General features: G+C 39.4%; 1 protein-coding gene and 1 pseudogene across 1 annotated transcript in view; one reads left to right on the top strand and one right to left on the bottom strand.

Moving 5' to 3' along the window:
- Window positions 1-3,486, top strand: part of LOC112314718 (BBSome complex member BBS5 pseudogene) — a 46,986-nt pseudogene extending 43,500 nt beyond the window's left edge.
- Window positions 3,487-7,563: 4,077 nt separating this feature from the next.
- The window catches only part of MEGF10 (multiple EGF like domains 10), a 165,167-nt gene continuing 159,501 nt past the window's right edge, over window positions 7,564-13,229 (bottom strand). The window contains exons 23-25 of the mRNA XM_024571598.3: window positions 11,290-11,334; window positions 10,195-10,401; window positions 7,564-8,933 (exon numbers count right to left, since the gene is read on the bottom strand). Of these exons, the coding sequence (XP_024427366.2) occupies window positions 8,728-8,933; window positions 10,195-10,401; window positions 11,290-11,334 (458 nt within the window). The 3' untranslated portion in view covers window positions 7,564-8,727. The remainder of the gene's footprint in view (window positions 8,934-10,194; window positions 10,402-11,289; window positions 11,335-13,229) is intronic.

Raw genomic sequence — 13,229 nt, 5'->3', positions numbered from 1 at the left:
TTCATTACTTCTGGCTCATTTACCCAGTAGGCCTCTCCCTGTCTGAAAGGCTGGGGTATCAGGACTCATGTTCTGGAAAGGCATAGTTTGTGAACATTTTCTTCTATTGTTCATTTGATCACTGTGTCTCCATAGTTTCTTTTGTCCTCCTTCTGGATCAGCCTTTCCTGTTTTTCTCACCCACAATTACACTTTTGGGATTTCACTTTTGATTGCACTTTACCTTTCAATACAAGAATTCAGTCTCAGCAGTTACCAGACTCATTTTTTTCCCACATTCCTTGATCAGTGTTTTTGAAATTGGGAAATCATTGTTTTTCAGTTCCAGGAAACTTTCCCTGGTCCTAATTATATCCCTCGAAGAGTTTTAATCATATTTTATCTAGGTTTTCTTCCTCTTCCAACTCCATGATAGAGGTCTGTTGTAGCTCTCCAATTTAGCTTTCCCTTCTACCTGGGCTGACCTTCCTCTCAAGTGGTTTGTTGATCTTTGCTGATTCATGCCGGTTTTCAACACTTCTGAGGATCTCTCTGGTTCTTTCTTGTTTATTGACGGTGAGAGTAGGGATTTTTCCTGCAGTGGGCAGCCAGTGGTCCCCATTGCCCCTTTGCTGATGTAAGGGGCGGAGGCCTCTCAGTTCACAAGTCTAAGAAGGGAAAGTCTGATTGTAGCCCAACATGGAAACTACCCCTCCTGAGATGCCATCATGCAAGGGACAGTCAGGCTCTCTTATTACTGCAAAAGCAAACAGCAGGGACATTCTTCCCTTTCTCTGTCTCTGTGCCTCTCCCAAGTCAGCCAGCTTTCCCCATACACCCTCTCTACAGTGCCCCCAGGAACTCCCTTTTACATTTTGCCCCTACCTGCACCTTCTTTTGAGGACTTGTTGTCTTTGTGTGGAACCTCTCCAGCCTTTGCCATTTTCCGGACAGCTGTATTTGCCCCTATGGGAACGCAAGGCCAGGCCCCGCTCTTCCAAGAGTCCCACATTACAACATTTTAAAAGCATTCACAATTCTTAGGAAGATAACATATTACTGGAAGATGAAATAATATTATTATTGTTTTCCTAAATTACTACTCCAGAAATGAAATATGTATGGAATTTTTTATAGCATAAAAATAGATTAGGATATAGTCATATGGACATGTAGGCTTTATAATATTCATTTAATGCTCACTTCTGATTTACCAGCCTCAGAACTCATCTGGTTATTGCAAAATGGGTCATATTATTAGCTAATTTTTCATAAGAGTTACACAGCTAACATTTACCAGCTATCTACCACAACAGGCACTGAAGCGTTTTGTGTGTATAAAGTTATTAAATTCTCACAAAACTCCTTGAAATAGGAACTATTATTTCCAGCAAAATATATTACAGAAACCAAGGCCCTGCGAAGTCAAGTAACTAACAAAACTCACACAGCTAGTAAGATGCTTTATTTCCCTAATAAATCATAACAATGATCTACTTGAAAATAGCCCATGTCTTCTACTTCTCTGCCTCCTCAACTGTGCTTACTCTCAGTTACCGCACTCTCAGTCAGTAAACAGTTACTCAGAGAAGAGGCAATGTTTTATTCATACTTGATACCTAGAACACTGTTCTATGAGGTGAATGTTTCAAAAATGTTTTAATTGTAAAAGAAAACATTAAAAGGCTACTGAGGTTTAAAAAGCAAATGTACAAAGCTGTGTACAGAAGACCTAACTATCAGCCACCAACCTGGGTCCAAGGGTTCCAAATGTGAATAAAATGTTGCCTCTGTCCTTAAAGAACAAGAAAAGAAGTCTGAAGGGAAAGCAGATACACAAGCAGTTAAATATAATAAAATATAATTGCTCTCTAATATGTACATAAAGTGCTATGGAGCCACACATAAGGAAAAAACATTCATTTTTCCAGTAGGATCATAAGTTATCTCTTCCATTTAATTAAGAATAGAATGAAACATAGAAATAAACACTACTTTGAAATTTTTTATTAAAAATTGATTGCATTAATTTATAACTGATGATATAAATGACGATGTAGGCTAATACTGATGAAAGTTTATCATCTCTGGAAATGAGATATTTTGATACCAAAAGCATTTTTTTCTTTGCTACAATCAAGAAAACTTAATGTATTTTAATTCTTTTTCCTTTTTAAAATATGTTACGATTTTTTCATGTCAAAACGCAGCCTGGACTAAGTACTGAACTTCAATAAGCAGACCCAGTGTTCGAACACCGATTTTAAGCGGACCCTAAGGGCAGTTTGCCGTCCATCTGTAGTTGATGAATAAGTGCCCGTCCACAGCGTGTGACTCACACTTGCATTTCTGTATACACTCCCATGACATAAAGCCTTTGCATTTATTTTGAATGATAAGGGCATTACCCAGAGACAGAAAATTCATTATTTTAAAAAATGTAACCTCAGTTGCCCTTCTGTGGAGAGGGTGCAGCGCGGACCTCAGTGGCCACGTTGGTGCTAGATGTGCTTTCAGGGAACCAGAGTGTCCTCTTCAACGTGTCCATGCCACAAATGACAACAAGGCCTGGGGAAGTCCTTACTGTTTATATTCAATTGAAGAACTAAAGGAAATGATGGAAACACAGATAGACTCCTAGCAACCAATTTAAGAATTCTCTGGCACTCTCTGGCGTTACCCAGAGTCAATCTTTCTATTGGTTACAACTTTATATTGAATATTGCAACAAGGGCTGCTAACTCTGAATTACAAGGGCAAATGGAAGCTCTTTATATACTAACAAAGTGAAATAGCACTTGTTGTGAGTTTATGTTTACAAATTTGGTTCCTGGAAATTCTAGACTTTTACCTCCGTGACTGCAGTACACAGAGCATGTGAAACTTCTAACACGTGCTGTGATTTTAAATTCAGAAGTGCACTAATTCAAAATAAGCAACTAAAATTAATACCAGAAGAATATGTATATTATAAAGTCAATGGTGTATGAAATTTATTCAGTGATCAAGGAAATTAATGAACCTTTCTTATTACCAACGTGAGAATTGTGTGGCCTGCAAATATGAACGACAGTTTTAACGTCAGTCTACCACATCTGCAAGTTCCTCCAGTAAAGATTAGAAATTCAGAACTTGGGTTAGCTCTTGTCACCGAAAGCTCTCAGCACAGTGGAGGATATGCTCTTGACTTTAAAATAGACCCCGTGGAAAAACTACGCATTAGTTAAGGATATCAATCCATTTCACAAAGTGTATTCTACCAGCTCTATATTTGGAGTGGATTATGAGATGGAAGGAAAGTCACAGCCCCTTGAAGTTTTGAAAGTCACACAAATTCAAGATGATGTAGAAGTAGACTCTGATGAACATGCAGATGACTTTGTGGCTCATTTTGCTGATGGCAATAAGCAATACAGTTGTGAACCTGTGTTATCAGAACTGGGGCTTGCAATAGAGAAATCAAAGGAGAGGTTCACCCTACATGGACTTTGAGAAGTGATGAGTTGATCTTGAGTAGAGCTGGATTTTTATTTAAAGATATCTCAAGATTAAAGATACTAGTGCCTGCTACAAGGTATAAAATAGTTTTTACATTTACAGAAAGAGCTTTTAAGAAAGAAATTTTAAATGATTAAACAAAACTCAATTATCTAAGATTTTACTGTCAGTTTTCTAGAAATTATATTTAAAATTGCAATGAAAATGTATCTGGTTTGTAAATATGTTTATTTTATAGCTAATACTTGTCAATTATTAGTGTGCAGGTCTTAAATCACTATATCATGTTGGGTTTATTTAAAAATTTATGCAGTACCATTTAATGTTTTGAATGCATTATTTAAAAGAATAGGACTATTCTTATGAAGTAATCAAAATAGTTTTTAAATGATAAACATCTACATTAAATATATTATATAGCTCCAAATGTAAGCCAGCTCTAATATAAATTATAGCTCTTAAACTTGTCATTTTTGGTGATCATTTCTCTAAAAACTAAAAATTATAACTAACTATGGAATATATCAACCCCTATGAAAAGTTTGGGGCACTCTTTTGTAAATAATTTCAATACAGTTTCAGCAAAAGTACAGTTATTACATAAGTAAATAATTTTAAATAATTTGTAAATAAAGTTCATTCATTGACTTAAAAAACATAACCTTAAGACTCATTTTTTATGACTTAATCTTATTTTAAGGAAATTCTAGACTTATTTTTACATAAGGGTAAAAAAAGAAGGGTAAGGGTAAGCATACGTCTAATACCAACATGAATTCCAAATGATAAAGTGATACTTTTCTGAGATTTTTGCAATATTTATGGTTTTAAAATCCCCAAAATTTAACTACTGTGGCTTTTTGGAGTCAAGCTGATCATATCTTCATAAAGTTGTCTGTGTTTCTCACAACACAGAGTCATTATTTTAATAGATTTAGTTGGAACAGGTTATAACAGTGCATTATAAAATTCTATTCTGGTTTTCCTAAACTTTGTGAATATAATTTTTCATAGAGATAGTGCTAAGTACTTTAAACTCTCTGTTAACATTACTCTTCTACCATAGGAGAGGAATTTATATCAAGCATGGTAAATAATTATGAAATACTCCTTATCATATAATTAACTAAAAATAACATTCTCCAATTAAAGCAAACCTATGAGCTATAATTTGGGCCAGTTCGGATGTGTTTATATATAAATACAAATACTAGTTTAAAATGTTTTCTGATACATCAACCACTAGGGGAAGAACGGTAATTTTGCAGACATTCCTACCCTGATGGCTTGAGCCAGGCAACACCAAGACCATTCACTGCTTTGAGCACTGTAGGATACAGAAAGTTATTTTTAGGATTCCAAATTAATATGGCTTCAAAAATTATGAGAATAGGCTCACTGTGTATGAAGAACTATATCGTCATCAAAGTACGTTTGGTGTATTTGGAACAATTCCTAGAGATCATAATTTCAGGGAGGAAACTTGCCAGGTCCTTGTTACTATTCTTTAATTCTCATTCTGACCAAAGTATTTCTTTCTTTAACTAACTCTACAAGGTCTGTTCAGAAGGTATCCAGCCATGTAATATGAAAAATAGAGACATTTATTGAGGAAGATACAAAACAGAAGAAACATTGTACACAGGACAATGACACCTCAGTCCCCTTCAAACTAGGCACCTTGGGACCTCACACAGTTCTCCCAATCTCCATCAGCTTCCTGTTGTATTTTCTTGAATCTCATTGACAGTCTGAAATCTCTTCCCTTTCAAAGGTGATTTTAGTTTGAGGAAAAAGCCAGAAGTCATAGGGTGCCAAACCTGGGCTGTAGTGGGGCTGAGTCACCTGGGTGATTTGATGTTTCACTGCTGGGTACGTTGTCGTGATGAAGCTGCAAATCCCCAGTTGCCCGTAGCTGTGACTGCTTTTTGTCTTATTACATCTCCTAACCAACAAAGAACACGGAGGCAGTACTCCTCATTAACTGTTTGGCCTGGAGGGGCATACTTGTGATGGATAACACCTTCCCAGTCAAAAAACACAGTTAACGTGGCCTTGATCTTGCTGTGACTTCGTTGTGCCTTCTTTGGACGTGGAGAACCAGGTGACCTGCATTGGGACAACTGGGCCTTGGTTTCCAGATTGTAGCTGTAGACCCACGATTCATCTCCAGTTATGATCTTCTTGAGGAAATCTGGTCCATTGGTAATGATTTGAATCAAGTCATTAGCAACTGCAGCACGATGTTCCTTTTGCTCTGGTAGCAGAAGCCATGGGATGAATTTTGCCGCAACACGTTTCATGCCAAGATCCTGTGTCAAAATCTCAGACACGGTAGTTTTTGGAATCCCCAGATCAGCTTCCAGTTCCCGCACTGTCAGTCACCGATCTTTGCAGCCCACACACGTTCAGCATTCTCAGGTGTTCTGCCTGTTGCCGGCCTTTTAGTACGTGGATTGCTTTCAACAGATTCCTTGACCATCTTTGAAACATGTGTGCCACACTTTTATCTGTGCTGCACTCATTGCACTGTCCCCGAAAGCCTTCTGAGTCATCTAAATAGCTTCCATGGAGGAATGTTCAAGCTTAGCGCAAAAGTTGATGCAGATTTGTCACTCTACTGGCTCAGTCATTCTGAATGCAATGGCCACACACTACGCAAGCTCACTCAACAGCCTATGCCCCCCACTGACTATCACAGTGAAGTCAGCATGTTCACACATGTGCATCCCAGTCCACTCTCCTTGGCTTCCAGGTTACATCAAGGTCGCGCAAACCTTTCTCATTGTGTTAACAATGGCTGGACTTTTTCCGGACAGACCTAGTAGTATATCAGAATATCTAGAAAATTTCGACTTACCAACTAGATCTCTCCAAACATAACATGTAGTTTTACAATACGCAAAATGCTGTGTTCTGATGTTTGAAAAGTCCTGAGTGAACCCCGATCAGTAAGAACCCCTCTCTCAGGGACAGTAGCCATTCTGAGCCCAGGTTTTTCCTTAACTTGCTGCTGCCCTTCCCGCCCTCCCTCCCTCCCTCCATTTCTTCCTTCTTGTAGTAGAATGCAAAAAGAAATAGATGGGTTTTTTCTTTTTTACTTATCTCCAGGGAGTAATGGGGAAACAACTTTATCATGGAGATCTGAAGAGATGATCCTTAAAAAAGAAGGGGAAAACATCATTTTTCCTTACCAAAAAGGACTGTTGATGGCTATTGACTAACAAGTCCCTCCATTAGATGCCTACCCGTGCTTGTCGAGGAAGAGTCAGGCAGTGGTTCACTGTTAGAATAAATCAATTGTTTCTAAGGTGTGTTCCAGGCAATTCCGTATTTTCTTGAATTCACTTTGGGGCTCCCTAAATGAAACAGACGTCAAAGGAGTGAATGCTCTCAGTGTTTGTTCTGTCATCCACCTGACCAAACCACTATCGCAGGTGCAGGTGTGTGACATGAAGTCCCCACTCAGTAGCTACCAGCAGGATGGGTGTACAATATATATTTTTGATTGACTTACTTAGACAGGACACCACACAGGGTGTCTTGAAAAGAGCGAGGACCACTGTTTTCTCTTATGCTGTTGCTTCGTCTTTCAGCCCTCACACCTTCGTTCTCATGAGGCAGCTGCCCTGCAGTGAAAACGTCAGTGCCTGGTAAGCATGCACAGGATGAGCATCCGTCCTGGTTTGCCTGGAACAGTCCAGATTAAAGCCTGCTGCAGGATAATTACTATAATGCCCTCACTTACTCTCAAGTGTCCCAGCTCGGATCACCACTTATATGATGGCCCTGATGAAGGTCTTTAGTAAGACCAGTTTGTGGCACTCAGTAACAATAGCTTCCCGCTCCCCTCCTCCTTGGGTTAACCAAGACTAAAACCCCACAGATCAAAGAACTCCATTTTGGAATACTAAAAAGCTTTTCTATTTCAATTATGTCATTCACCTGTGGTTTCTGTACTATTTTAGTAATGACCAATTATAATATATTTGATTTATGTTTGTCCATCTCCTCCCTCCAAAAGAAAAAAAAGAATGCATTTTTATCAAGCAAAAAAGATAAGTGGCGATAATAAAAGAAACAACAAACATATAATATTTTTCATTAACAATTCAAACACTACAAAACATAGAATATACAACTTAAAAATGAAAATACAAATTAAAGAAAAATGGGGTACATGTCATATTAGCAATGCAAAAGACCAGCTTAAGCATAGTTTCTCTAAATCAACAATTAATAAAAGAAAAGTGCCCTTTTCTCAAATACGCATAAAAATATTTCAGTCACTTCTAAGGGAAAATTAATAAAAACTTTCTGCTAATTCTATATTACAGCATGTATTACTAATGGCTTATAAAACTTAGGTGTCTCCTTACACTTAAAATTTACAACCTTTTCCAATCATTATACACTCATTCAATCCAGCCTGTCAAAAATAAAATTATTACATTTCCATATTTATGAAGTAATTACTGCTATGTTATGGGTCTCAAGTGGTGTGTATGACGGGGACAGTGGTCAGAATAATGTCGTGGATCTAAAGTGGGCCCCGGTCAAACAGAGAGAAAAATCACCTCTGTCTGGCACATATTGATTCCTGTAAAAATTCTAGTATTTCTAAAATAATCTAATTGCACATTTCTTCATTCTAAAAAAGTCTAGAGTGTTCATATTTAAATTTTCTATTCACTTCTAGAGTTCAGTCTATCCAGTTATGCCACTTGAGAGAATTTTTCCTCCTGGGTTTATATTATCCCTACAACTCTGAGTCCAGCTGAAAAGAAATAAATGAATAATTGGGACTCGATAATATGCCCCATTTCTCCTACATGTTTAGTGATGCACACTAACTTGTGTGGCAAACTGCACAATCCTAGGTACAGATCTACAATGCAAATGAGAAAGAAAACATTTTAACTTCAGTATTCAAGCAATAACACCAATGTCCACTGCAACCCACATCTTTGAAGGCGTTCTGCAAGTTCATGCTCATAGCCAAGATTTTGCAGTAAGTCATACTTCATGGGTGCAGTTCTAAACTAACAAGAATGGAAAAAATCACACTGACATCTCCTTCCAAGCCACCTGTACAAAAGGCCAGTCTCAGTTTTGAGCTTTCTGGTTTATGTCCAGCAATTGCCTACCAAGTGGATTAACATTCACAGAAGGCGGCAAACTTGAGGACGGAGAAGAACTGAACTGCAGTTCTGGAAAGAGTTCCGGTGGCTACTGAGCGGTCCTTTGGTGTCATTCCCTGCTGCTGCTGCTGCTACTGCTGCTGCTGCTGCTGCTGCTGCTGCCTGCATCCTCTTGCACGGGGGAGGATGAACTGTCTCGGACTGGCAGCAGGTCGTAATGGCAAGGGATGTGACTGTTCTTTGGAAGGTCATATGGATCCTGGATGAGATGCCCATTATTGCTGAATATTCCTTGGACAACACTCACTGTAGGTTCTGTGACAACCAGGGACACATTAATTTATCAGCAATGAAAAATATTTAATAAGTAGAATATGGCATTGCTTATAAATATCAAACATATAGGAGGAGCTTCTTACAAAAATATAAGAAAATACTTTAACAACAAATTATCCTTTTAAAAGTAATCACTACTCTGTCGTGAGCAGACTCACTGGTGCCCACAAATGGTGTTCAGAACAAACACCATTGGTTGGGCTACAAATCCCACTGGGTATGGCTGGGATGAAGACATCAAAGGAATATACAGAAACCCTGGATATGAACCACTGTCTGAAAAACTCCGGAGATAATCTAGTGCAAACCTCTTATATAAGCAGATTGAGATCCTTGGAGGTTATCTCAATTCAGGAAACACAAATTTGTCATTTAAAACTCAGGTTCTCAGTCCAGTTCCAATCTTACTGTGGTGAGTTTACGGGACAGTTCAAAGGGGACTGGTTACTGACTTTTCTATAACATTTAGTTCCCTATGCCTTCCATTTAAAAAAGCTGTCTGAATACTTTTAAAAGTTGTATGTCTTCAGTGACATGTCTATAGCATAAAATGAATTACTAGCTACTAGAGTTAAATTAGCTGCTTCATTTATAAGTAGTAGAGAATTTTCTTAAATTTAAATCATAAATACTGATACAGAGATAGAGTAACAAAAGTTAAAATATATAGCCCTATTACCCAGTCACTGATCGCTCTGATACCTTTCACCTTGCCCCAAATTGTACTTGCAAGGCGCAAAGTATCTCTAATTTTAAATTGAATTCTTATTCATTTGTATCAGATTCACATCTAAGACTCTTACTGATACATTAGACAAATTTAAAAGTAAATTGCTTCAATCCTGCTAAAAGCATTAAATGAGCATAATGAATGCAACCAGGAATTGGAAACACCTGTTTAATCTGTGGAGCCATTTGTTTTGGCTAAGTCGACATATTAGCTAACACGGTGCACGTGCCGCCCCACGTGCGGGCTGAAACACCCACTACGACTGCGGGAGAAGGGCCGGATGACCACGGGGGATAAGAAAAACTTCCTTTAAACGTTCTAAACGGTGCTACCCTGGACAGTTTATTTGACACCAATTTCTATGACCACAGTAAACACGGCTTGCATTAAAAATATGGGCCATTATTTGTAATAAGATTTATGGGAAATGCCACTGTATTTTCAAAGACTTTGAAGCTATTTTTAGAAAAAAAAAGTCAAGAGGTTCTTTCTTTGGTTAGGAGAACTTACCAACTTCATAGACATTCTTGTTGGCGGAAGTGGAGCCACTGACCTCCGCATACGGGGAGTCTCGCCGTGCTGGGGACTTCATCTCCACGTAGCCGCACTCGGAGTTTTGGGGGATAAGTAGGGGTGGGTCTTTAATAGTGGCGTACGGGTTTTCAGAACTACTTAGGGAACAGTTACTTGAATTATACTCAGAGTTCTTTCCCAACTCTATAAAGAGGGTGGAAAAAACGAAATGGCATTTCATGAATGTTATTTTTTTAACTTTATTTTGCAATTACAGTTTACATTCAATATTATTTTGTATTAGTTTCAAGTGTACTGAAAAACATTTTTTCTCTTGGTGATAGTTGGGCAGTTTTTCTTTGTAGCTAGTTTTCTAAATTACATACACTGAATATAATACGAAATGTTTTTCACTTATTTTGGAGCATATTTGCTAAAAAATTAGTATAAAGTATATAAAAAAGCTACAAAGTAATTTTAGCTCTCCTGTAAGGTGAATACCAATATAAAAATCACAGATTTGATTTCATTTTGATTATCACACTCAAATAAAATTAATTCCATTCTATTTTACTAATAGTCCCCAAATTCTGAAAGGCTTCAATCAAGAAACCACCTCTTGATGGACCCAGAAGCCCAAGAAGGTTCTGTTACCATGGTGAGGAAGGCAGTGTGCTGTGGGGGTTCCTTGCAAGAATTCCATCCCGGGCACCTGAAGTTAGTACTCAAATTCTTTCTGAAGAGCAGATGAACATGTACCCATGCTGATCTCTTCCTATTTTCTCTGCTATTTCTTTTTCTCCCCCATCAGCCATATTTCTTTTGAAGGAAATATGAGTGTTTCCCCAGCCAACTGAAACCTCTGTTTCGTAGAGATTTCATAGACTTACGCTCTAACTAGATCCCCCTGTGGCCACTGTCTTGCTGTCAGCCAGACGAGTTTATGTGTTTGTTGGAACAACCACACAAACAATTCCATGTTTTTTTCTACATTGCCACTCTTGTTCATTTAGCAAATTATTTCAGTCTCTGGAATATATTTTTAAATTGTGATTTTGATCAATGCATTTCTTCCTCAAATTCACACCATACCTTTCAAGGATTTTCCCATATAACCTCTGTCCAGTCCAAAAGCACCTGTGTTAAAGGAAGAAAAAAAAAAAAAAACAACCCAGTGAGCCCTGGCTGGTGTGGCTCAGTGGATTAAGTGCCAGCTTGTGAACCAAAGGGTTCGATTCCTAGACAGGGCACATGCCTGGGTTGCGGGCCAGGTCCCCAGTTGGGGGTGCACAAGAGGCAACCACACAGTGATGTTTCTCTCCCTCTCTTAACCCCCTCCGTTCCCCTCTCTCTAAAAATAAATAAATAAAATCTTTAAAAAATGTCCAGTGAGAACTGAAAGAAAGAGAAAGCCCATCTAACATTCCAGAGTCGTATTAGAGGAAGGTGGTTGGGCGTCCACTTCCTTCCCACTGCAGGCGATCACCCAGGCTGCTGCTTTCCAAACCTTGACACCAGATCACTCGTGCCAGATGGCCCCAGTATTCAGAACTAAAAAGTACGCGTACCTCATTCTCTCCTGCTCAGTTACCGGGCCTTTGGGAAAGGCGGATCAACACAGGGTAGAAACCGAGGGTCAGACGTGCCAGTACACTTGATTCCAAATTGCACAGTAGAAAGTGCACCTCAGGACTGGAACTGAGATGAAAACTTAAATTTCATCACTTGTTAGCCACATGACTTTGGGCAAGATGATCGACTCCCTGAGTGTCAATTTTCTTAAGATGAGAAAAACAAAACCTGCCTCCCGAGCCTTACAGTTTGTCATCGCGTGAAAACGAGCGCAGGCTTGGTAAACTCTGACGCGCCACAGAAATGGATGGCGGCTCAGTGCCTGTAACACGTACTGTGTCTCAGCTGCAGTCCACCTGTAAGCCTTCCACGGCCTTCTTAATGATCTTCGAAGGGAATGTTATGAACTTGGGTTAAAAACAGAGCAAGTAATGACTTGTGATGAACGTTAAATAAGTATGAGAACGGGAAGGAGATGACTCCCTACCAACTGTGTATGTGTTTCTCAGGGTGATGTTCACCTCAAGTTCTGGTGGTGACTCCCTGTTAGGAGCACATGTTTATAGAGAATCCCTTTTGGGGGGAATCAATCTTCATGGGACAGGAAATGGGAATGTTTTCCTTTCTCAGGCACACTTTCTTTGGTTTGGGTTGTGAAGTCCAGCCAAATCAGCTTGTGGGACAGGAACCGAGTTACACAGGAAGACAGAACAAAAGGATGTGTAGGGAAGAATTAACCTTGCCTAAGAGAGGTATGGCCTTTGCCCTTGGTTCCTGGGAGGTGATCTCTAAGTCCTTGGAATGTCCAGCCCAGTAAGAGTGTTTTTGTTTACCTGGGGGCCTAGGGCTACACTGGATAGTCCAACAAAGTGACTGATGGGGGAGGGGGTTGGGCCACTTGGTATCAGCTCAACCTCCAGAGGGGCTGGAGACTAAAGGTCAGCCACATGGGCAGTAAAGCATGTCTACGTGACCAAGCCCCCATAAAAACTGCAGACACCAAGGCCAAGGTGAGCTTGCCTGGCTGGCAATACTTTATGTGTATTGCCACACACTGTTGCCAGAAAAAGTCAGCCCTTTCCATGATTCCATTGGGAAAGGACGACTGGAAGCTCCAGGCTTCGAACTTTCCTTGACTCTGTCCTGTATCTCTTTCCTTGGCTGAGTTTAATTGCTATCTGTTTGTTGTGATAAACTGTGATCGTGAGGATAACAGCTTTTGGGGAGTCCTATGAGCCTTTCCAGCAAGTTACTGCTCCTGAGGGTGGTCCTGAGGATTCCCAGACTTTGTAAAGGGACCCAATGAAGATGGGCCGGGGCTGTGGCCTCTGAGAGCTCCCTATCAAGGACCTCTGTCTATGTTACTCTTTGCCAGATTCCATCATCCATTTCCACACTGTGCCAAAGTCTTGTTAAATGTACATCTTGGCTTTAGCTTGCAATGGGCCTTCCCCAAGGGG

Source organism: Desmodus rotundus, chromosome 1 (assembly GCF_022682495.2).
Source record: "Desmodus rotundus isolate HL8 chromosome 1, HLdesRot8A.1, whole genome shotgun sequence".
Classification (NCBI taxonomy): Eukaryota; Metazoa; Chordata; class Mammalia; order Chiroptera; family Phyllostomidae; genus Desmodus; species Desmodus rotundus.
Note: the sequence above shows the minus strand (reverse complement) of the source record. Positions and strands in the feature narration are given on the sequence as shown.